Source organism: Seriola dumerili, unplaced genomic scaffold, assembly GCF_002260705.1.
Source record: "Seriola dumerili isolate Sdu_G_001 unplaced genomic scaffold, Sdu_1.0 BDQW01001090.1, whole genome shotgun sequence".
NCBI classification, from domain to species: Eukaryota; Metazoa; Chordata; class Actinopteri; order Carangiformes; family Carangidae; genus Seriola; species Seriola dumerili.
Window position 1 is genome coordinate 421,267 of NW_019175345.1, and position 22,515 is coordinate 443,781.

The 22,515-nt window shown below is 39.2% G+C and overlaps 2 protein-coding genes across 3 annotated transcripts; both read left to right on the forward strand.

Moving 5' to 3' along the window:
- The first annotated feature begins 1,815 nt into the window (after window positions 1–1,815).
- Window positions 1,816–17,638, forward strand: letm2 (leucine zipper and EF-hand containing transmembrane protein 2). Its single transcript, XM_022766930.1, has 11 exons — window positions 1,816–2,051; window positions 3,430–3,498; window positions 5,960–6,485; window positions 8,448–8,591; window positions 9,860–10,003; window positions 10,377–10,580; window positions 11,080–11,199; window positions 11,662–11,781; window positions 12,464–12,562; window positions 13,560–13,628; window positions 14,318–17,638. Exons 2-11 carry the CDS (start codon window positions 3,452–3,454, stop codon window positions 14,372–14,374), a joined length of 1,530 nt encoding a protein of 509 aa, XP_022622651.1. The 5' UTR covers window positions 1,816–2,051; window positions 3,430–3,451; the 3' UTR covers window positions 14,375–17,638.
- A 799-nt stretch (window positions 17,639–18,437) lies between these two features.
- Window positions 18,438–22,364, forward strand: LOC111237704. Of its 2 annotated transcripts, none has more exons than XM_022766904.1 (2): window positions 18,438–18,492; window positions 19,319–22,364. In XM_022766904.1, exon 2 carries the CDS (start codon window positions 19,326–19,328, stop codon window positions 20,700–20,702), a length of 1,377 nt encoding a protein of 458 aa, XP_022622625.1. In that variant the 5' UTR covers window positions 18,438–18,492; window positions 19,319–19,325; the 3' UTR covers window positions 20,703–22,364. The 2 variants fall into 2 exon arrangements, with proteins under 2 accessions (XP_022622625.1, XP_022622624.1); XM_022766903.1 differs by lacking the exon at window positions 18,438–18,492 and adding an exon at window positions 18,647–18,676.
- The last annotated feature ends 151 nt before the right edge of the window (window positions 22,365–22,515 follow it).

Consider the following 22,515-nt stretch of genomic DNA (forward strand, 5'->3'; position numbering starts at 1 on the left):
ATTCTCGCTCCCCCTCCTGTGTGCAGTCTTCATAGTAACGATAATAATAATAACGATCTCTAGCTCCCTCTTCCTCTGCTTTAACAAAAGCACCCTTGCTTTCTAGTCTAGGCCTGGTCGGTCTTCAGCTCAGCGCCAAATCGTACAGATTCACACTGGACTGAAGGGGTCAACAGGAGCACTCCGGGATGTGTAGTTTACTTCAGACAGCGCATACTTTATTAGGAAGGAGTGTGTGTGTGTTTAAAAAAAAACAAAAAGAGGGGTGGGGGTGTCAAATGTAGAGGCCAGTATTAAAAGTCACGCCTACACTAAAAGGAAAGAGGAAATACATGAGGTTGAGAAGTACACCGACAAAACAGCGTCAAAGAGGATTTTAATAGTCATCGTGGTATTCATGGATAAATATTGTGAACAGAATTAAATAATTGTTTTGATTTTTTCCAACCCTGATGCACCACAGTCTCTGATTGAGTTTAATACGCCTCCTCGCCTGATCTGGATCAAAGAGGGGTGGAAATACACAAACATCTCACTCTATCTTCGTTTACTACTTCTGTGTTAAATCTAATCAACAATAAGTGACAGGAATAGATAATAAGAATCCAGGGAACCAAACCTCCACCAAATATGCTTAGGTTTACAACAAATGCAAAATGTATAAATATGGTGGTTTGCATCAAAATCTTTCCATAAATTCACATAAATGTACATTAGGTAATACTGCATCACGTCGAGAGGTGTTTCTTCTATTTAGTCCACCCCATTAGTGAGAGCTGGTTGAATAACAAGACCATCTATCAGTATAATGCAATACGGTTCAACAACACCACAACCTCCAATCCTCCAAAATAATCATGAAACTGTACCAACACCTCGCTAAAACAATTTCCATAAAATTAAATCCTATTAAATATGACTTTGTAACATCCGATAATAGTGAATAATTTTCATCTCAAACACAGATAAGTGGCGGTCTAACAGATATAGCCTGCTAATAATATTATTTTCTAAGGCAACAGCATAATAAACAATGGTTTCATTCAAGCATAAATGAAACAGAAGCCACTATGCAGTTGCCCACTGCCCCCCATCATTTTCCATTGCAGGAGGAAGATTGTGAAAATAATATTTTGTCAAGCTTTTCAGCGTTTTTCTTATAATTCTTTGTAAAGTAAATTATTTGATTTTCTAAATCAAACAGACTGAATTCATTTAATTTATTTTAAATTCAGGATAATGGGCAGATTAAGAGAAAATGGTAAAAGGTCCCCCACTCTGTCGTTTGTTGTCATCATGGGTTTCTTTATGGTTTTTTTCTGTCTCTTAGTGGTGATTTTGTGTTGCCTTGTTGTTGTTGTTGTTGTTGTTGTTTTGTTTCTCTTTGTGATTGTTTTACCTCTCTTTGGGATCAACTCAATGGTGGTTTTGCGTGTCTGGTCCTTTTTGTGTCCCTTTGTAGTATTGTGTGACTTCGTGGTTGTTTTGATTCTCTTTGTGTTCATTTTGTGTCTTTGTAGTCATTTTGTGTCTTTTAATTGAACTCTGTGACTTTCAAAGAAGAAATATAAACAATCACCTCATGTAGGGGCTGCGCCCCGTTCGGAAATCCACCCATGTTTAAGATGATCTGAGGCAAAAATAACAGAAAAAGTAAGAAGGTGAATGCATTGGTTTACGCCCACTTTTGCTGAGCAGAAGGTGGAACGTTCTTTTAGCCACCAAGTGATTGGTCTTGTTAAAAAGATACGATCTTTGGTGGTTACACGCACAACATCCGCGCATGTGCAGTGTGACCTTCCAGTGCAGCTGCCTGCGAAGGCTGCACACACCGAGCGAACGGTTAGTGGCCACAGGACGACGTCTCCAGGACCGGTTTTATACGATAAACCCACCCTAAATGGGTTTATCACCAAACCGGCCGTTAGTTTCGTTGCTCCCGTTTACCTCTACCGATTGTCGTGGATGGATTATAGTATTTACGTCTCACCGAGAAGCCTTACAACGCCCAGTCAGCAGCGGCGGCCATAGCTCGGTCCTTGACGCTGGAGGTTAGTGCGCTGCCATTTCACTGGCTAGCTTTAGCCAGCAGCCGGTTACGCTAACAGGCTAACATGCTAGACTAGTGGAATTGTTAGCGTGATGCTAATTTGGTACCAGTAAGTGTCAATGATTTTTGAAGAGTAGTAATATTTTCACACTTTTTGACCACTAATTTGCGACAATTTCACCATTTGATTCTGGCAGTTATATGTGTAGCCACAGATAACGGAAATTTACCGAAATGTTGCGGATTTCTTCCCGTGTTTAGCATCATGTTACGTCCATTTAAAGTAGCCATGTTCCTTAACTTAAGCAGGAAGGTCTTTGTAACATCTGTGTGTCCAAATTTCTGTTATTGATTGTAGGGTATTGGTTGATTGGTTTATTGATTTTTATTGTTGTAGTAAACCGATGCACGGACGAGATCAGATTAGTAGCTAGTGTGTTGTTACATAATATTGACAATTCATCATACGTAGATAACTCAAAGATTGACAGTGTCGGCAATTTGACATATCTGTATTTTTTGGTTCTTTGTAGCTTTTTTTTTATAAAAGATGACGAACTGTCAAATTAACCCATCGTTAAAGTTAAACCTACAGCCTGTTGACATTTAGGTGTTAAGGTGAACCCCATGCATAAACTAATAACAAACGCTTTCTTGGATTTATCATGATAGAATATTGATATAATTGTGATATTAGATTAAATCCATTGAGGTTACTAAGGATAATTTTGATCTGTTGGTGTAATTTTCACAATTTAACTACCTGTACATACACATTACTTAATACATACAAATTAAAAGTTTATACACTAAAAAAAGATCTCATCCAAATGTAGTTTTAGATACTGTGACGAAAAAGACTCGACTAAAAGAGTGTGATTATGTGAGTGTGATTAGCAGGTTTATGATTATCACTTAGGCTTTTTAACCTCACACCAATGCCACTGATAGACTGACCACATTCATTGGTGATATGTAACAGTTTAGTTAGTGATGAAAGCATAGAAACAGTGAAATTCTGCCTTTATTTCAAGTGAGCATTGTTTTCCTAGATAGCTTCATTTAGGATTGATAAATCAGTCCTCAAACTGCTTTCACAAGGATGATGAGAATAAACTGTATTATTTCAGCATGATAATAGCATGTTAGCCTTGAGTAGTTAAGACACATTTGAAGTATGGGGCCCTGTTGTGATCATGCTAATGTTCTGCGGTGTTATGTCATTCAGTGTGAGCTAACCTGCAGAGCATAAGGTCTCTCAGCTGTGCTTTTTGTATTTTTCCAGTTAGCCTGTAGCTGTGAACTGTAACCAGACACCTGCTTGCTTGCCCCCCCCTGCTCTCTCCTCTTCCCCTCTCCTTCCATGTGTGCTTAAACAGAGCACTGTAATCTGCACCGGCAATGGCGGTCTTCAGTCACCAGGTGCTCTTTGCAGTCACAAGATCAAGGTAAGATAGCAGCACATGGCTATACTTGTCCACATAAAACAAAAGCTCTGTCCACACAAAGCATGCTAAACCCTAACAGGTTAACAAAATGCACAAGTAGTTCTCTTCCTAAAGTTCATTGACAGTATTTACAAACTCTTGGGAGCAGTTACTGCTGTGTTGGAGGAGAGTCCAAAACACAGGCTGTCTCTGTTTACATAGTGTCTGTTGCACTGAAACCATCTCAGTGTATCTCATGACTTCAGTCATACACACAAGGTACACACACAACAACAGTGGTTTCTACTGATGATGCAAGATCAAAAACTGGGCTATCAGACTAGAACATATCGCAGTGAAACAACTAGGAAACTCAGTTTGTTTAAGTAGCAGATGTTAAAGCAGCTGTCTTTTTTTTTTTTTTTATAACCTCACTTTTAGTACCCTAACCTGCTGTAAGAGCCACTTAAGTTGTACTTTGCGCTTAAAAAGCTTCCAATATTATATAATATATATATATATATATATATATATATTATATATTTATAAAGAAGTTTATTCCTATTTTGAAGGGTGTATTATAGGCAGATTATGCTAGGGTTGTGTTCATTTTTGCTGTTCTGTATTCTCTGTTTAAGTGCTAGAGTACAGGTGGACATTTTTGCTAGTAAGGTGTAGAGAAGACTAAAATAAGATTTTGATCGTGTCATATAGTGTAATAACGTGCAATTATTGTTATGTAAGTGGGAATAGAACATGAAGTTGGTAATGGAGCGGGCTGAGATGGGAATAGAACATGAAGTTGGTAATGGAGCGGGCTGAGATGTAACTTTGGAAGAGAATCACCTGTCCTGATGATGTAATCGATCTTCAAATAAACACTAAATGTTTTTCCTGCCATCAGAAGGCAAGGCAAGCAAATTTATTTGTATGGCACATTAACATACACAGAGGTCATTCAATGTGCTTGTGAGGACTTTGGGTTTTCACAGGAAAGTTGGATTTGGTTCAGTGGAGCATGGTTCAGAACTAAGATACTTTGCAGATTAAGTGGCCTAAAAACTTGCAGCATGGTAACAGCCACTACACCTGAAATTACAGTATTCATTTTGCTTTACAGTTTTAACTCAGTTGGGCAACAGACCTATATATATGCCATGAGAAGATATATGCCAATATTTCAGCTGTCGGAGACTTGAGCATACCATGAAAGATTAATTAGCTATTCTTTTAATATCTCTAGATTAGGCTACCACTGCATTAAATTATATATTGATATGATATGATATTGTGATATCATCTATTCATGTTGCCCAACCTTGGCGTATGTTTATGTTCTTTTAAGGCTCCTTGCAGAGTTTTTGACCTCTAGTAGTCATATGGGGCTTTTCTTTCTTTCTTTTTTTTTTTTTAAATGAGTGGGTCACACATGCACATGCACATGCACATGCACATGCAAGTGGGTAGGTGGCAGTAATGTGCAGGACTGTGAGTGAGTAAACATAGATGTAAACAATGCAGGATTTAAAACGCTTTGCAAATGTTGTATGAGAGCGGAAACGCATTCGACACGTTTGTTAGACCTCAAGGACACACACAAAACTGAATGTAAACATAATCGTTTTTTTTTCTTTTACAAGAAAACTCCATAGGGCAGCTTTAACATATAGAGGAAGGTGGATGTAATGAAATTCATGTAATTCAAACCTTAGTGACTTACTTTTTAATTAAACATCAGTACATTAGTAGCTGAAATCTCTTGTGTCCCTCCATCCATTCTCTTTCTGTCTGTGAAGTGTGGTTTTGTTTTGTTTTATTGACTTGTGGTACTTTGCCTCTTTAGCCAGATAATCATTAAGGCAACAGAGACTTGGGAGCAACATGTGACATAAGTATAGATGTGGTAGTTTTGCTTAAAGCTGCCTAACCTGCACACAAGGAGCCTGTTTCATAGACAGCCATAGTTATGCTTCTTTGTGATTAGTTGATGAGTATATGGTGGGAAAAGCTGGTCAAAATGTATCTGAGCCCAAGATGACGTCTTTAATTATCTTATTTTGTTCAACAGCCCAAAAACCAAAGAGATTCTAATGATTTTAAAACAGTAAAAAGTAGAAAATCCTCACAGTGGAGAAGCTGCAACTAGAGAATGTTTTATATTTATACCTTTAAAAATTACTTAAACAATTAGTCGATTATCAGAGTAGTTGAGTTTTTGTCATTGGCTAATTGTTGAGAGCTTGAAGGTCTGTAGAGATAGAGACTTTACGATACCGTGAAACATGAGACCAACCAAAACCTTTTACTTTTTCTTTTAACTGATGCATTAATTGTCAAAATTATAATGCGAATTGTTGATTAGCTAATCAATTCATGTACACATTTGAGCACTACACATGCACTTTCCTAATTTTTTTGTGAGAACATTCCCTTGCACAATATTATATAATTACTAACCAGTTTTTCTTGTTGCTGTCAACAGGGGATCATATTTGTTGTCCAAGAGGCAGAGCTGCTCCTCTCTGTCTTCCAAAGCCTATCTCCACATAGACCCTCCCCGCCACGTCTTGTCCTCGTACCCACTCAGGCACTCCCGCTACGGCTACCCCCACTGTTACCGAGGCCACGGCCACTGTTCCGCCCTGCTCGCCCGCTCTCTGCACAGCTCAGGTGTTTGGCTCCAGGATATAAAGCAAGAGGACACTAAAGCTTCATCGGCTCTCGCCCAGGAAGCTTCTCCAGGAGCTAAAAAGGACTCTGTGACCGCTGCGCCCCAGTCTCAACCCCCTTCAGCTCCCGCTCCCGCGGCCGCCACCACCACAGCGGCTGCCGTCCCTCCGGTGCAGGAGAGGGCAGTTGTGAAAAAGTCTCTGTATCAGAGGATTTTGGATGAGTTGAAGCATTACTACAATGGCTTCCGGTTACTTGGCATCGACATTAACATTGCAGGCAGGATGGTGTGGAGGCTGCTGCATGGACAAGTGCTCACACGCAGGGAGAGGAGACGGGTAAGAGAAGTTAAATGTATATAATGGTAGATCATCTGTCTGATTTTACAATGGGTTTTATCTTTTGCTGTGAACCCCTGCAATGTCAGTCACTGGGATCTAAAAAGTGTAGCTGTTAAATCATTATATTGAGCAGGAAATGGACACGGTCTTCAATTTAATTTAATCTTTTCTCTCCAGTGAAACTATAAAACTACCTGTTTGTAACAGTAATGTACCTGAACATAACTACACATAGACAAATATGCCACCCCCAGAGCCTTGCCACTAGCAGAGCTAAAAACTGAGTATCTTTGGGTTTTGGTCTGTTGATCAGAGAAAACCAGCAACATGTAGCATCAGTAATGAGCATTTTCTTTCTCTTAAATCAACTGATAATTAAGTCATAAAACATTAAATGGACTTTATCTTTAATCCAAGGTAATCCACACCAAAAACTAATTATTTTGTCTTTAGGGAAACCATTTAAGCTGCTTGTTTCTAATAGTAACTTACCTGAAAGTAACTACACACAGAGATCTTTGACTTTTGAATAAATTATTTTTCACATTAGGCAACTGTAGTTCAACATGAGATATTTCAATTTAGATATCCAACAAACCACCTATTCACAGCATTTCCTCAATAGAAATCTGTTTTTGTTTTCTTTTTTTTCACCTGGTTTTGTTTCGTCACATATTGCCCTCAGGTCACAGCAGCATGTCTGTCTGGTTCCTTTACAATCATTTGGTGTATCCTTGTCATTACAAAAGACTCAAAAAAGTAGTTGTCCTGGTCCCACTCCTCTCTTACTGTTTTCCTCTGGGTCGTTATCAGTAAATGTTTTATGGCTTTAGGGTTCCTTTCAAAGGGTTCACACATTTAAATGTCAATAAGGAATGTGTACTGTATGTTCCCCAGGTTGTAACCAATGTGTGCAAGAGCAGGTATGTGGTTGTGTGCTGAAGTTGTTAAACAGACCTTTCTGTAAATTATTGCTCAGTTTTAAGCACTGTAACTGTGTGTGTGTGTGTGTGTGTGTTTGTGTCCAGCAGACTAGTTTTCTGTCAGGAGATTTAAAAAAAAAAAAAAAAAAAGCCTTACAGCTCAAATAGCTAGAGATCTGCAGCTGTATTGTCTCATTGTTGACTGACAGTATTAAAACCTAACTAAATGTTAGGTTAAATCTGTGTATATTCTTTAGGATTATTGTTAAATTGTTATAACTATGGTGGAACATTAGCATGACAGCAAATAATTTTAAACCATCTGTAGTATATCACCAAGTACCTGTATATGTCATGATCATTCTCTTTTGCCCCTAATTCTGGAGCTGTTAAATATTAAGTGTGCGCCAATTATGCGCCTGAATGAATACAATTTGTTGTACATTTTTAATAATTATTTCGTGCATTATACAGCTGTGCAGTGCAGGAAGGTCGTCTTCTCAATTCATAAACAAACAACCTTTAATGTATTTTAATTTGAAATGCTGTTTTCAACTAGTTCAAGTAGTTATATCAGAGCTCAACAGATGATGAGCTCAAATCTGACTGACAGATGCTCTTAGTCAGCGTTTTAAACAAGTTATGAAACAGCACTTGGATGATGTGGTCAGCTGACCTAGTTTGGTTGTGTTCAGAAAATGTTTTAAAAAAAAAATGGAATATATATATATTTTGTGAGCTCTTTCCTAAACCCATCTGTGCAAATTTCAGATAAGCTTTCCTTCACTTAGAGAGGACACTACTGTATGTGTCACTGACTGATTGATGTACATGTGTTGCAGCGTGAGTATGCAGGCTCACCTACTCGAGCTGTGCACATGCCATTGCAAAACTATATTTGAGCTATTTCACAAGAGGACCGGAAGAGCCTCAGTGCATGTGCAATGGATCTTACAGACTTGAGCACCAAAAGCGGTGCCATTGTGTGAATACTGACCCATGTTAACACTAGCATTTTTTTCCTTTGTGTTTACAGCTGATGAGGACCTGTGCTGACCTGTTCCGTCTGGTTCCCTTCATGGTGTTTATCATCGTTCCCTTCATGGAGTTCCTTCTTCCCGTCTTTCTCAAACTCTTCCCAGAGATGTTGCCCTCCACCTTCGAGACAGAGACCAAAAAGGCATGTGGACATGTACACACCGAGACACACACACACACCCCCTGCCGTCTGGATGACCTGCAACAGGGTTCATTGAGATTATGTAACTTGTCAGATATGGCTGTGCAAGCAGCTGACTATCTAATCTGGGCAATTTACTTTGGTAGCAGTGTCATAATATACACAAGCTCTCCAAACCAGTAAAATGCTCTAAAGAGCTTCACAAACACTGGACCTAATCTTTTAAAAATCTGCTTATTGATGGGTCTATGGGTATATTTCTGTGATTATGATAAACACATAATATGACATTCCTTTTGTTAATTTCTAATCTCCGAGGAAAAGCAGCAGGTTTCTGTACTTGGTCCAGTTGGCTTGTCAAATCTGATGTTCCCTTGATGTACTGCAGCGCGGCTGACTGATTCACAGATATGCTCTCATGCTCCTGGACAGCACAGAGGTGTCCGGCCTCTGTGACTAAAGAATTAAAAAGCAAAAAAAACAGTATGTGGTGATAGCAGATTACAGTACAGTGTCGAAAACAAGGCGGGAGATATCAGAGAGAAATGTAACATTTATTTACTGTCACTTACTGTCCATGTTATGATCTGTGGTGACCCAAACGCAAACATTGTCAGGGGCTTTTTAATAGGAAATATAGGTAGTCCTTTTCCATTTAAAAAAATGTGCAAAAACCTTAATAATTCAAATGGTTGTTTCATCAAATATTCGTCTATAACTGTCTCCTTGACAAATAATATTAATTGATATTTTTAATTCGTAAAAATCTGCTTTGTTTTTTTTATTTGTTGCCTTTCCATTATGAAAAATTACGTTTTCCTTGCAGGAGAAGATAAACAAACTAGTCTGTGTTAAAAGTTGGCAGCAAAACATGGTGCTTTTGAAATAAGTATATTATTATGTGGCTGAGAGAAAAAGCAAAACATGAAGGAAAACATAAGCAAAAGTCCTGAACAAGGCAAACAAGCAACAACAACATATTTAATCACATTGCTATTTTTATATTTTCATTATCTGCAACTGTCTCATATTGTCCACATCTTTTTGTACTTGAACACTGAGCCAACAACTGCATCTCTTAAAATATCCAACTACCACAATGAAAAGATTTACCTCTGTAATAATGTAATGTAAAAAATGCAGTGTACTAAAGTGGAGAAACCGGTCAGTTGCTAGTGTATTTACTGTATATTAATGTATGGCACTGTAGCTGTATTTAGAGTATATTTCTAAAGCTAACCCATGTCTCCTCCCTCCTCTTCGTGCAGGAGGAGAAGCAGAAGAAGGGTCTGGCCGCGAAGCTGGAACTAGCCAAGTTTCTCCAAGAGACCATTGCTGAGATGGCCCGAAGAAATAAGGCTAAAGCTCAGACAGAGGATGAAACGCAGCGATTCTCCACATATGTTCAAAAGGTAAATTACAGCAAAGGTAACTCTTAACATAATGTGTGTCCAAAAAGTCAGTGGCAGCCCATGCATACTTTTCATATAGGTAATGACCTGTCCATTTCTAAGCATAAACTGAACCACAACTGAGATTATAATTGAGAATATATAATGTATATTTTGTGAAGAGAAAACATTTTGGGAGTAATGGAGCAGAGCATCTCTGTCTTATTCATAAACTGCCATGTATACTGTTGCCCTGCGGCCCTAAGGAGGTTAATCTGTCCATACATCTCACAAATAATTGTCATCAGTTCTGTAACTGTTGGTAAAGCTACATGACGTTTACTGTTGATGGTTTCATTGTGTCACATCCGTGACATCTGTGCGTACCTTTCAGGTCCGGGGCACAGGCGAGCAGCCCACCACGAAGGACATCGTCCGGTTTTCAAAGCTGTTTGAGGACGAACTGACGCTGGAGCACCTCGAGCGCCCACAGCTGGTGGCTCTGTGCAAACTGCTGGAGCTGCAGCCCATCGGCACCAACAACTTGCTGCGTTTTCAGCTGATGATGCAACTCAGGACCATCAAATCAGATGATGAGGTGAGACTGTGAACCTGTAGTTTTATGGCAGAGGAACTGTCAACAAGATTTTATAGTCATGAGAGGAAGAAACAGACAGAGGATATGAAACACCATCCCATTTTCTATTTTTTTTTTTTTTTTTTTTTATATAGCTGCTCACTATTTTTCCAAGCATACCAGTTTTGTGAATTATGCCCTATCTCTCTCTTGGAGCACCAACTGTTATGAAGCCTTTTCATGACAGTCCCTGCTGTCAAATACTTAAACCACACTCAAAACTTAATACTTTCCTGTTATATTGTAGTGAAATGAACAGAAATCAGTTGTTCTCTGGAGCATCCACGATCTAAACAGTTTGGTAAAGTTTCAAAAATGGTTGGTGGTATTGTACATTATTAGCCTCAAAACTACTGGAATGTTTCGACCTCTGCTGTCCTCTTACCGAATTAACTTAAGATTTTCTAATTTCTCACACCTGTGCATCTCTTTTAACTTCCCTCTCCCCGTGTCTTCACAGATGATTGCAGCAGAGGGTGTGGCAGCTATGAGTGTGTCAGAGTTACAAGCAGCATGTCGTAGCCGTGGGATGAGGTCTCTGGGTCTCACCACGGATCAGCTACGTCTGCAGATGCAGCAGGTGAGCTACTGAATGACTAGCTTTTGTTGCTTGGCAGAATCTAAATTCTAATTTCACAAATGTTTGATTCCCCTGTGATATTTACTGAGACTGAAGACATTTTGTGTGATTGACTGTGATGAGACTTCAATGGATTACATTTTTTTTCCATTTATCAGACATACAGTTTTGTCTCTTTTTAATCTTAATTTGAATCTTTTTAAATGGCATAATCATTCTTCATATTTGTTTTGTGACAAAATATCTGCAAATCTTAAAGTGTGACCAGGCACTGAATTGAGTTTCCTAAAAGAAGGCCTTAGACCGTATTAAAAAGTCCATGTGTAAAAGACCCTGTGTAAACAAATGCAATATAAAATGAATACAAATAGAAGTCTTTGTTTTTGTGGGCATTTGTGGTTAAAGAGCCTTGTCTGTCTTGTCAGAGATCTCCTTTAATAAATGTTATTCTCCTCCACCCAGTGGCTGGACCTTCACCTGAAGGAGAATGTTCCTCCATCGCTGCTGCTGCTCTCCAGAGCCATGTACCTGACTGACCTCAAACCCAAACCCCCAGTCATCCCGCCTGTTCCCAAACTAGAGGTTCGACCTTTACAATGTACTTAACATCTTACAGGCCACACCACTGCATATTCCCTCATGTCCAAATTGTAGTTGTACCCAGTTTAACATTCCAGCTGCTAAATAGCTGGTACGCAGGTCACTGGTGTTTGGTACATTTGGTGTTTGCTATCATTATTAAGGAGCTGTTTTATAACTATTTATGATGTTTCTGGGTCTGTCTGTTTATTTGTAATGATTATTTTCATTAATCGATTAATCGTTTAGTCTATGAAACTTCCAAGAGCCAGAGAAATTTTAGCTACATATTGTGTGGAAGATCTTAAAAAAAATTTGCACATATCAATCAATTCATGCACTTGGTATGTAGAAGTACTTAGTAAGTGCATGTAAAGTGTGAAAAACATCAATGAAACCAGCAACACATCCTTACTGGTTTCGCTGATTTTTTTTTTCCATACCTTGGCCAGTATTATGGTGAAACTGGTATTTACTGCTCGTGCATGCTCATACGTGCTCACACGTTAACGTCAGGTTTAGGGTGAGCACAGAGGAACTTTTACCCTTCAGCAGATGAATGTGAAAACAGGCCTTTAGTGTCATTATGTTTGAGTGAGGGGAATTTTACCAAGAAATGAACCTGAGCATCCAGTCTCCTTTTGGACTCAGTCCTCTGACCAGATGTTTGTTGTTATTTTTGCAGAAAGCTACTCCTCCCCCAGCGGAGAATACAGGAGCAAACACATCCCCAGTCAGTACTGACATGTTGGCAGACCCTGCTCTCATCATCAAGGACAGACCGGTCAGTGCACTCCTGAAACACAGCCACAAAACACACAGCAGCATGAGATAAGAAGAACTGTATTGATGGCGGAGAGGAAACTGGGTCATCACTATAGTTAAGAATAGATTTCTACTAAAACAGTAGATGCGCTTATTATATTGGAGAGGCAGTTTTTCTAATCGCAGTCGAGTCCTGCGATATTCTCATATATTCAGACACTCATACAAGCTGCATGTAGAATTATGAAACAAATAAAATCAGAAAAACTGGCAAGAAAATTGGCAGTTTCTTTCAGTCACTGATCTTCGAGTTACAAAGTAAACTGTGATTTTTGGACACCTGGTTTGAGAAAAGTCTTCTTAAAGGAATAGTTCAACATTTACGGCTTTTGTGCTCTTGATTTCTTGCCGCCTTTTTCCAGTTAGTGTACTAAGATAAGATAACCAGCTGCTACTAGTACGTCCATATTTAACCTACAGATATGAGAGTGGTTTTGTGTCTAACTCTTTGCAAAAAAAATTGACATTCTAGGAAATGTACTTATTTACTAATGATTATTTTCATTATTGATTAAATCTACGGATTATTTTCTCAAGTAATTGTCTGTTCTATAAAATCCCTGTTATGTCCCACAGTTCATGTGGAAGTTTTCATTTTCATTTATTGTTTTATTCTACCAACAGTCCAAAACCCACAGATATTCAGTATAGAGTCATATATAACAAAGAAAATAATTAAATCCTCACATTTTGCTTGAAAAACACCTGAAACTGTCAATAGATTATAATAATATCAGAGCTAAATAGACTATTTATAAACCAGCTGACTTGTCGAACATGCATTGGAAATAGGCTTATTATAAGTTAGTTCATGAAAAGATAAATCTCATAGAACAGGAAAAGTCTGATTAATATTTATATATTAATGTGGGTATTTGATGATAGTAACATATATATACGAAAACAGGTCTAGAAGGGAAGTTTTATTCTTATTTAGTTTTTACTCTTTGTTGCAGGTGGAGGAGATGAGAGACAAGGCTCCTGTGGTCTCAGACAAACCTCTGACACCTGCCGAAGTCCTTCAGGTGAGAGCACCCATTGTTGCTTAGACCTGTGGCAGCCACAGAAACCACCATGGGATTTACTGCTAGACAGGGTTTCGTAATCCAGTTAGTTCTCCCTCGCTTTGATGTATCTCACATGACCTGCTAATCTCTGACAGTGGAACACAGCAGCTAAAATACTTGATACGATGAGGAATGTATAGAGGCTGGTTGGACAGCTGTTCAGCTATATAGAAGAAATAAGTTTGACAGAGTAACACTCACACATACAGAAAGCTACAGGGAGAGTAGGGACTGATCAACAGCAATTTAATCTGTGTGAGGTTTTAAAAATAGCTGTTAAATATAGACCTGTCACAGTCACGCACGCTGCCAAGTCATTTTGTTTTTATAAATCAACCAGTCATTTAAAGGGATACGACATGACTTCAAAACACATATCTAAAACCCCTGTGGGTTGAATTTTTTAATGTGATTGTTGTATCTTTAAAACTACTCTCATGCAATAGGAGGGGTGGGGGGCTTTTACTTTTCTATGCCCAGGATCCTTTTGTTTCATAATTTGTCCATACCTGGATCTAGATAAGAGACAGAAAAATGATGGACGGATGAACTATGTTATTAATTAAAATGGCTTGTTAAATAGTTTTTGTAAAAATTGACACATTAGGAATCTATGATCAAACTAAGTTCTATGACCTCGTCCACAGGCCAAAGCAGCGACAGAGGTGACGCAGAAGAGCAAGATGAGTGCCAACGGTGTGTAAAGAGGAGCAGGAGCTTCCGGACTGAAGTGGAGATAGACTCAAACTGAGCTCTGTCCTCAGGGGGGGAGAGACGAGTGACAGAGTCATCGATGGTTTATATTACATTACGTTCTATTACTTTCTCCCCTCTTTAGACAAGAGGGAGACGAAGCAGTGTTTCTGGCATTTGATAACAGCTGATCACACAACTCATCTAGGAGTCCTGTCCCCTCCTCGTCCTCCTTTCTGTTAACACCCAGGAAAGGTCTGCTGTTTCTCTAGCTTTGTCTCACCAGTAGCTTCTGTGTACCCTCAACCCTCTACTGTCGCTTTCGTGCACTCCGTTTACTATAACCCTCCGTTAGAACTGGGCAAACCAGCCTGAAATCTCATTGGACTGGCTGCCCATTAATGGTGTGATTTGTTTGACCTAATGTCCTCGAAGTGACACCCAAACCGCCCATGACTGATCCTGGTCAGCTGTCTGTTTGATGGTGTCTCCCTACAGTCTAGACAGCCTCCTCCTCCTCCTGTAAATTTGTAAATATCTTGTATATTTTCAGCTCTCTTACATCACAGCAGCAGCTTTGTACAGTTTGCTATGCAAAGGCCTAATGTCTCTTGAAAATTTTCAAGTTTTTCTCTCTCAGCAGTTTTACTTTGTTTTATTTGCATACCTTTTTAACTCCTGTTCAGGCTGAGAGAGAAGTTATCCATTTTTCTGCTGAGCCTTTTGGTTCAGTTTCTGTCCCTCCTTCATCTTTGCTCAGTAAGCTGGACCACGCTGATGTGCTGAAGTAGACACCAAAAAGACGGCACAAACTGAACCTGCAATTGAATAAAATGCAAAAGGTTCAGTCATAATCTCATTTTGTCAGCGGGTGGACCAGCAGCTTTGGACCGGCTCTGCCTCTGAACAGGGTGACTAAAGGTAGTTTCTTGCTGCTGTAATGAGTAAATGAAGACTGTAATGTTAAGAGAGTGGTCACTCCTTAAACCCAGAGGTGACTGTGGTAAAGTGCAGTCTGTCACTGGTGGTAAACCACTGAATGGACAATCTGTAAAAAACAAAAAAACTAAAACAAAAACCCAAACTCTTTGGGTTTATTTGCATATACACTGTATGTATTGTGTTTTTAACACTATGATGCTAAGATCTCTTTAAACTGAAAAGAGAAAATCCTTGATGTTATCCATAAAGATATATTATTAATGTGGGGGAGAAGCCACAAAAGCCACAAATGAGATTGTTATTTTTGGTATTGTGGCACTAAAAGAGGTAGATGTGTAGCAATATGACTGATCGCCCAACTGTCCTACTTCATTAAGCTCTAATGATAATACAGTATATGACCCTACTAGTTGTTATTGGAAGGTTTACTGCATAGTTGTGTACTGTATAAATACAGTTATGTGTGTTTTGTAACCCTCTCATCCCCCTTTAAACTTTTGACATTCATGAGTCACTAATTTAATTGCAGCTGGATGAAAGGTTGTCGTTGCCAGTTTTCCTCATTGCTATTTATCCATAGGCACCTCCCAGAGGTGGATGCCATAAATGAAAGGATATTTTTTTAAGCAGATTGATTGCTAATGAAGATTTATATTATTGGTTTTACATATGTGCCTAAGGTTAAAGGGCGATTGGGTTCGTGTTTGCATTTTTCATCAAAGAACAGATTTTCTCTGTTATATCTGTTTGTATTTAGTTTGAGAATTCACCTCAGTATGTTTATAAATGCCCAGTTGCACCTTTTCTCTTAAGTGGAATGTCTCCTTTTCCCTTCCCATTTGATCCGAGTATCAAGACAAATCCAAATGAATCCTTCCCTTACCAGTGTTGATGCTGATGGAAAAACACATTTTCAATCAGATCTGCACTTGTGGGGTGAAGGAGATAAAAAAAAAAAAAAGGATTAATTGATTAAAAAAAAATAGTGCTTTATAGTTTATGGTTTGTGCTCTGCTGCAATATTTTTAAAAAATCCTGAGATTTCCCCCAAACTTCCGAGTGGATGTGAACTGATTAAAGTAGCATTTATGGTAGTTTTCTATAGAAACAAATGGTGCTTTTTAAAGAGTGACTTATGACGAGAGACCACCTTGCAATAGGATCACATCTGCTGCACCCTCATCAACATGTTGATGTTCCGACCCATTAGTACTCGGTACTCATTGGTCAAATAACACCCATCTTTGAACTCGGCCTTCAACCACACACCTGTAAAAGTTTCATGACTGTATCTTGCACGGTGTGACAGGTGTGTTGTACTTCCACCTGTTTTGAAGTGCATTTTAATTTGCGTGTAAAAACAACCTTGAGTGGAAATTTTAGAAAGTAGAATTTTAAAAATAAATCTTGAAATATATCAAAAACAGGTTTTCGCTTGGCAGAGTCGGAAAAATTGGCGTAGTTCCATATCTCCATGAGTTAATATTTCCTACATTGTTTTCACCATTTGAGGTTTGACTGGTGCTCTTTTAAACCATGTCATGTTGCACTGTCCTCCTCTGCTGCAATGGTTTAATGGCACCTGACTGGTAAATCAGCGCTACCAGCTCCTAATATTCACCCAAACAGCAATGAGATATGCATTCATTTGCATTTTCTGCTACAGATTTTCTTGAAATTCGGTTAAATTTGGCTCCACATTTGGATAGTAACCTAGCCACTGATGGGTGTGGTTGGGTTTACCTGTAACCACAGGGAACTGGAGGTCAGTTAAGTTGCTCTTTAACAACACGTGTCATTGCCCTGTTGAGAAAGACATGTCATGTTGTTGAATTGATCTGCTGGAAGATCTCCTGACTTGATCTGTTTGATGACTGGTACTGTGTACTGCAAGATTAAAAGATTGCACAGAAATTAAACAATGTGGACGACTCGACTGGCTTCATATTTCTGCTTTGCCACTCAGAATGAAAAAGCTGTAAATTTCTACCCCAGTTATTGGACAGGATGCATCTCCCATCCATTTGTCCTATCTCATACTAAATAACCTTTCTCCTGTCAACTGTTGGAACTCTTTGTTTCCTTTTCATTCTCTTTAGCGTCATATTGTGTGGAAACTATTAGTACCTACTGCTGTCTCAGCTGGTCCGATGCATCAATGCCATCATGAAGCGTCCACTTGTCTACAGGCTTGTTTCTTTCAGTTCAAAATTGCACTGCTGCTCAGTTAGTTATTACCCTGCATTAAATGTATGCGTCACTTTACCATGGCATATGAGTGTTGAGGTGATGAAAAACAATTAATCACATGATTAAAATCATGAAACCCTTTACAGTCGTCTCCTACTCTCTTTGTTGACAGCACTTGTTGAAATGATTTCAATTGTTTTGTGAGAATATCACTTATTGTATTTTGTGGTAGCAGAACATTTAACATTATTAAGCTAACATAGCCATTTTAAACCCCATGTACAGTGTGCACAGAAACACTCACCACAGCAGCATTTTTAAATGTATGGTTTTTCATGGCCAGCAGGTGGCGTCATCTGTTTACAAGAATCCATGCCTAAACCAAGACCAAATATTGAATAGATTAGACATTCATTAGAAACTCAATAATTTACACAATATGTTTAGCAACACTAAATCACAAATGATCGCCTGAGTTCTTGGCACTCTAAATTAGCTGAGATCTGACATTACATCCAACATTACCTTTCAAATGTGGCTAAAGACAGAAACATCCAAGGTAATGGTTGAAATAAGCTTATGGAGATAACAGTGCAATTCAACAAAAGTTCTTAAGGTTGCCTGCTAGTGTAAATCTATCCATTTAGCAGTGATTATCACATTTCTGTATATGAATAACAACATTAACCAACACCATTTCCAACATTATGACATAACACAGAAAAGGCCATTTCACATAGTGAGTGAGTCTACTTCTGAAACTTAAGTACATTTTGTTTTTAATACTTCTGTGCCTATGATGGAATGTTTTTATAGTGTGGGGTTGAGACTTTTATCTTAATAATTGAAAACTTCTGGCACAAACTATTTTACCCGCAGGAAGGGGAAGGGGGGAGGGGGAGGGGAGGAGGGGGAGTGGGACTTCTTCAAAGAAGTTTGGGAACCACATGATCTAAAGAAAGACAAGGCAGTGTTGTGGAGGCGCTCACGGCACCAGGTCAGTAGTGTGTGTATAGCCATGAGTTAATGAATATTCTCTGATTTGACTTGTGTCATGTTTGTAACTTTTTCCATAGAAAGCTGAAAATGTTTTCACAATGCGTCACCGAGCCCCTCATACAACCCCAAGTGGGTGTTATGAATGTGACCGTCTTTTCCTGATCTTAGCTAATGGATATCAGGTGACACACCAGATGAGTATTATTGCATAACTTAGTACATTTCTTTAGGTCTTCATGAGCACTTTAAGAAAAAGTTGAGCCTTAAAAACAATGTTAATTACAAACAAAGAGTGACATTTGGACGCCTGTGATAAGATAAGCCTGACGGGTCTGTGCTATTTTAAACCTGGCAGCTATTTTGGACCAACAGCTTCATGTTGAACTCATGGGGTAAAACAGGTGGTGCAAAAACATATCAAATGTATGTTAACATAATGTAATGCAATATAGGTAAATATAATACAGCTGTAATGATTAGTCAATTAATCTATTAGTTAGAAGAAAGAAAATGAATTGGTAACTATTTTATCAATCGATTTATCTTTCAGTCATTTTTCCAGTAAAAATGTCAAACATTTGCTGGTTTTACCTTCTCAAATGTGAGGATTTGCTGCTGTCACGTATGATCAAGGAAATAATTGGCAGATTAACTGATGAGGAAAAAGATTGTTACTTGTGGTCCTAAAATATATCCCCTCAAAGCACTTTGTGAACTCTACCGTTTCCAGGAAGACAACTCTTCAGAAAGAGACAAAGCTTTTAATGAAAAAAAAGATTTTTTTCTCATATTTTCATGTTTCTTTCCCCGACTCCTCTCTGTAGTGCAAAGATGAAGCTGACTGTAATAGCTGCATTGTGCCTGTCCCTTCTTTTGAATATTAACTTCTCCCTGGCCAAGAAAAAAACAGGGCTTGCTGAGAAATTAAATCTCTTTAAGAAGAAACCAAATGTGGACACCAAGTCTAAGGGTAAACAACAGTTCAACCAAGGAAGCTACCCTCAGCAACCAGGCAGACCTATGGGAAACCCTAACTCAGGAGGTTACCCCCAGCAACCAGGATACCCAGCAGGGGGCTATCCAGCTGGTGGTTACCCAGCACAGGGCTCCCCATATGGAGGAGGTTATGGAGGTTATGGCAGTCAAGGAGGTTATGGTGGTTATGGCAGTCAAGGAGGTTATGGTGGTTATGGCAGTCAAGGTGGTTATGGAGGTTACGGTGGTCATGGAGGTTATGGAGGTTACGGTGGTCATGGAGGTCATGGAGGTTACGGTGGTCATGGAGGTTATGGAGGTTATCCAGGTGGATATATCAACCACAACCCCAACAACAAAATCCCAAGCCCTCACTATGGTGGCAGTTTTGGTTACGGGGGCTATGGTGGTGGGGGTGGTTCTCCATTTTCGCACTCAGTTCAGGCAATGGGGGTGTATCCCCAAGATAAATCCAGAGGGTTTGGGCGCAGTGCAGTAATGGCAGCAGCTGGAGGGGCGATGGCAGGAATGGCTCTGGGCTACGGGCTAGGGAGGTTCCCTCGTCCTCACTTTGAGTTCCACAGTCCCCAGGAGGAGTATTACTACAACCACTACATGTACAGGAAATATGGTGTCAAGTCTACTGATACCAATGACTACAGCAGAGACTACAAGTACAGCCAACCATCTGAGACCTATGACAGGTACATGGACTCATGCATGAAGAGAACAGACGTTCTGCCTGAGGAGAATCAAAAGCCAAAAAACAAACCAGCTGCCACCACCACCACTACAACTACAACCACAACTACAACCACAACTACTGTTGTCACCTCAGCTCCAGACACTGGCACAAGCAGCAACACAACAAAGACCAACAGCACTGCAGCAGAAAAGTCCCCGACCTCTGCACCCTCAACTCCTCGCTCTCTAAATCAGCCTGAAGCCAGTCCTGTGCCTCCAGCTTCACAGGCTGTCAGAAAAGCTGCTACTGATGATGATGATGATACAGTCAGTATTGTGGAGATCGGCTATCCAGCCCTGATCAGACAGCTGAAGGTCAAGAGATGTTTGGAGCTGTACATGGTTTACTCTGAAAAGTACTTGAAGAAAAAGTCCAATGCGAGTGATGGGGTTCAGGGACTGGAGATGGGCTTGCGAGGGTTTTTAGCTATTGTCACCAGCACTATACTGATGCTACTGAACAGCAACATACTAATACTGCTGCACTGAGGCCCTCATTAGCAGTTAAGTACATAAGCACCATGGACGCTCAAAGGATGAAAGTGTCAGTCCACTGGTCCATCACTCTGAAATGATCTTGACAACTACTGGATGGATTGCCATGAAATCTTGTATGGACATTTGGGTACCATGGAGGTCAAATCCCAATTACACAAGGTCAACATTTTTGGCTTTGAGTAAAATATCTTAATGAGTTTTGGGTGGATTGTCACAATAAAAGTAATGCGTTTGGTGATGCCCTGACTTTTTCCATCCAGTACCATCATTAGGTCAATTTGCTTTATGACCAAATATTTGCAAAACTAATGACATTCTTATCATCCTCAGCTAAACGTAGAGCATAATTAGTATTCTAACCAAAGCTAAGATGGTGGTAAACATTGTGAGCATGTTAGCGCACTGACATTAACATTTAACTGAAAGCACCAATGTGTTGATGTACAACACAGAGCTGCGAGCACAACTGTAAACTTAGTCCTGTTTTATTTATTTAAGCAAACTGTCCAGCGTCAGTGGCTGAGGGGATTAGTTTTCGCCCTGGAGCTGGAACCGGCTCTGTTACAGTGTCACCTGTGTAAATAAACAGCTTTTGCAACACTGGAGATGAGCTTGAAGTATGAAATAGTGATTGTATAACTCAAGGGGTGCTGATGTTGAACGACTGTCTGATTCAAGGGCACTCGAAAAAGGAAAAGAATTAATTATTATATGGACTAAGAAGAATATAGTGAATGTTTTCTTGATGTACTAAATATAACTGAACCTTTATGCAATCACTGTATGGAGCGTTGAAATACAGATAATCAAATCAGAGCCCTGTTTAAGGCTGGTTATGATCTCTGCTGGTACTTGTTTTATTTGGATAAGTATGCATGTTGTTTTCCTAACACTTCTTAATTTAGTTATGTTGAAATCAATGCAAAGGGAAAAAAAGCACCTTTTCTCAATAATTCTGTATCGTGGATGAAGTTTGCTACTTCTTTTTCTCAACGGACGTTGTGCAGCACATTGAATGTTTTGGAATATTTTCATATACTTGGCTCCCTCTTCCTCTTCATTTCAGTGTTTTGCCTCTGAGGCAGCGTATGCTTGTAAAAATTCTTAGTACATCTGATGAACTGAATCTGAACTGAATTAATCTCTGCACCTCCTGAATGTTATCTTGCATTATCAGTCTGTGGTTGGCGAGATTGAATTATGATTTGTACAAGATTTTGTCTAATCATCAAACAAATTAAAAGGTGCACTGTGGAGTTGTAATTGTGAACAAATGGTTTATATTCTACCTTTTTTTGTGAACGGCTCCACACTGTGCCTGTCTGAAAACTGTTACTATCTTCTACTGTCATAGATACCTGATATTGATGTGTAGTCTGCAGGCTTGTTTTCTTCAGAAAGTAAAAGTTGAACAGCTGTTTTCCCCTGCAGTACTTTATCACTTTACCATGGAAAATGAGTGATTTGGCAATGTAAAACCAGATTTAACATTAGAATCACCCTTAAAAGTTGTTTCCCATCTTGCCTGTCAAGCAAAATCTAATTATTGTGTCTTTTTCTGTGAAAATATCACTATTGTCTTGTGTTGGAGTAGTAAACCAATAGATTCATGAGTGGATTCTTTGGGTTGATATATTAAATGAATTAACAGATTGTCTATTGCAATGACTGTTTTTATTCTAAGAGAGACAGGGGGTTATGGGTTCGCTGAATGATTCTCAAATGGTTTTCAATCTAGGACTTTCAATGGGCAACAGGTGGCGTCATCTGTATTTAACAATGTATTCCTGCACTGAGCTCTCTG

Excerpts from the sequence above, each read along its gene's own strand:
- letm2 (XM_022766930.1), top strand. The coding sequence starts at position 3,452 with ATGGCGGTCTTCAGTCACCAGGTGCTCTTTGCAGTCACAAGATCAAG. Across the intron at positions 3,499-5,959 it reads TTTGCAGTCACAAGATCAAG|GGGATCATATTTGTTGTCCA; the intron begins GTAAGATAGCAG and ends TGCTGTCAACAG. Across the intron at positions 13,629-14,317 it reads CACCTGCCGAAGTCCTTCAG|GCCAAAGCAGCGACAGAGGT; the intron begins GTGAGAGCACCC and ends CCTCGTCCACAG.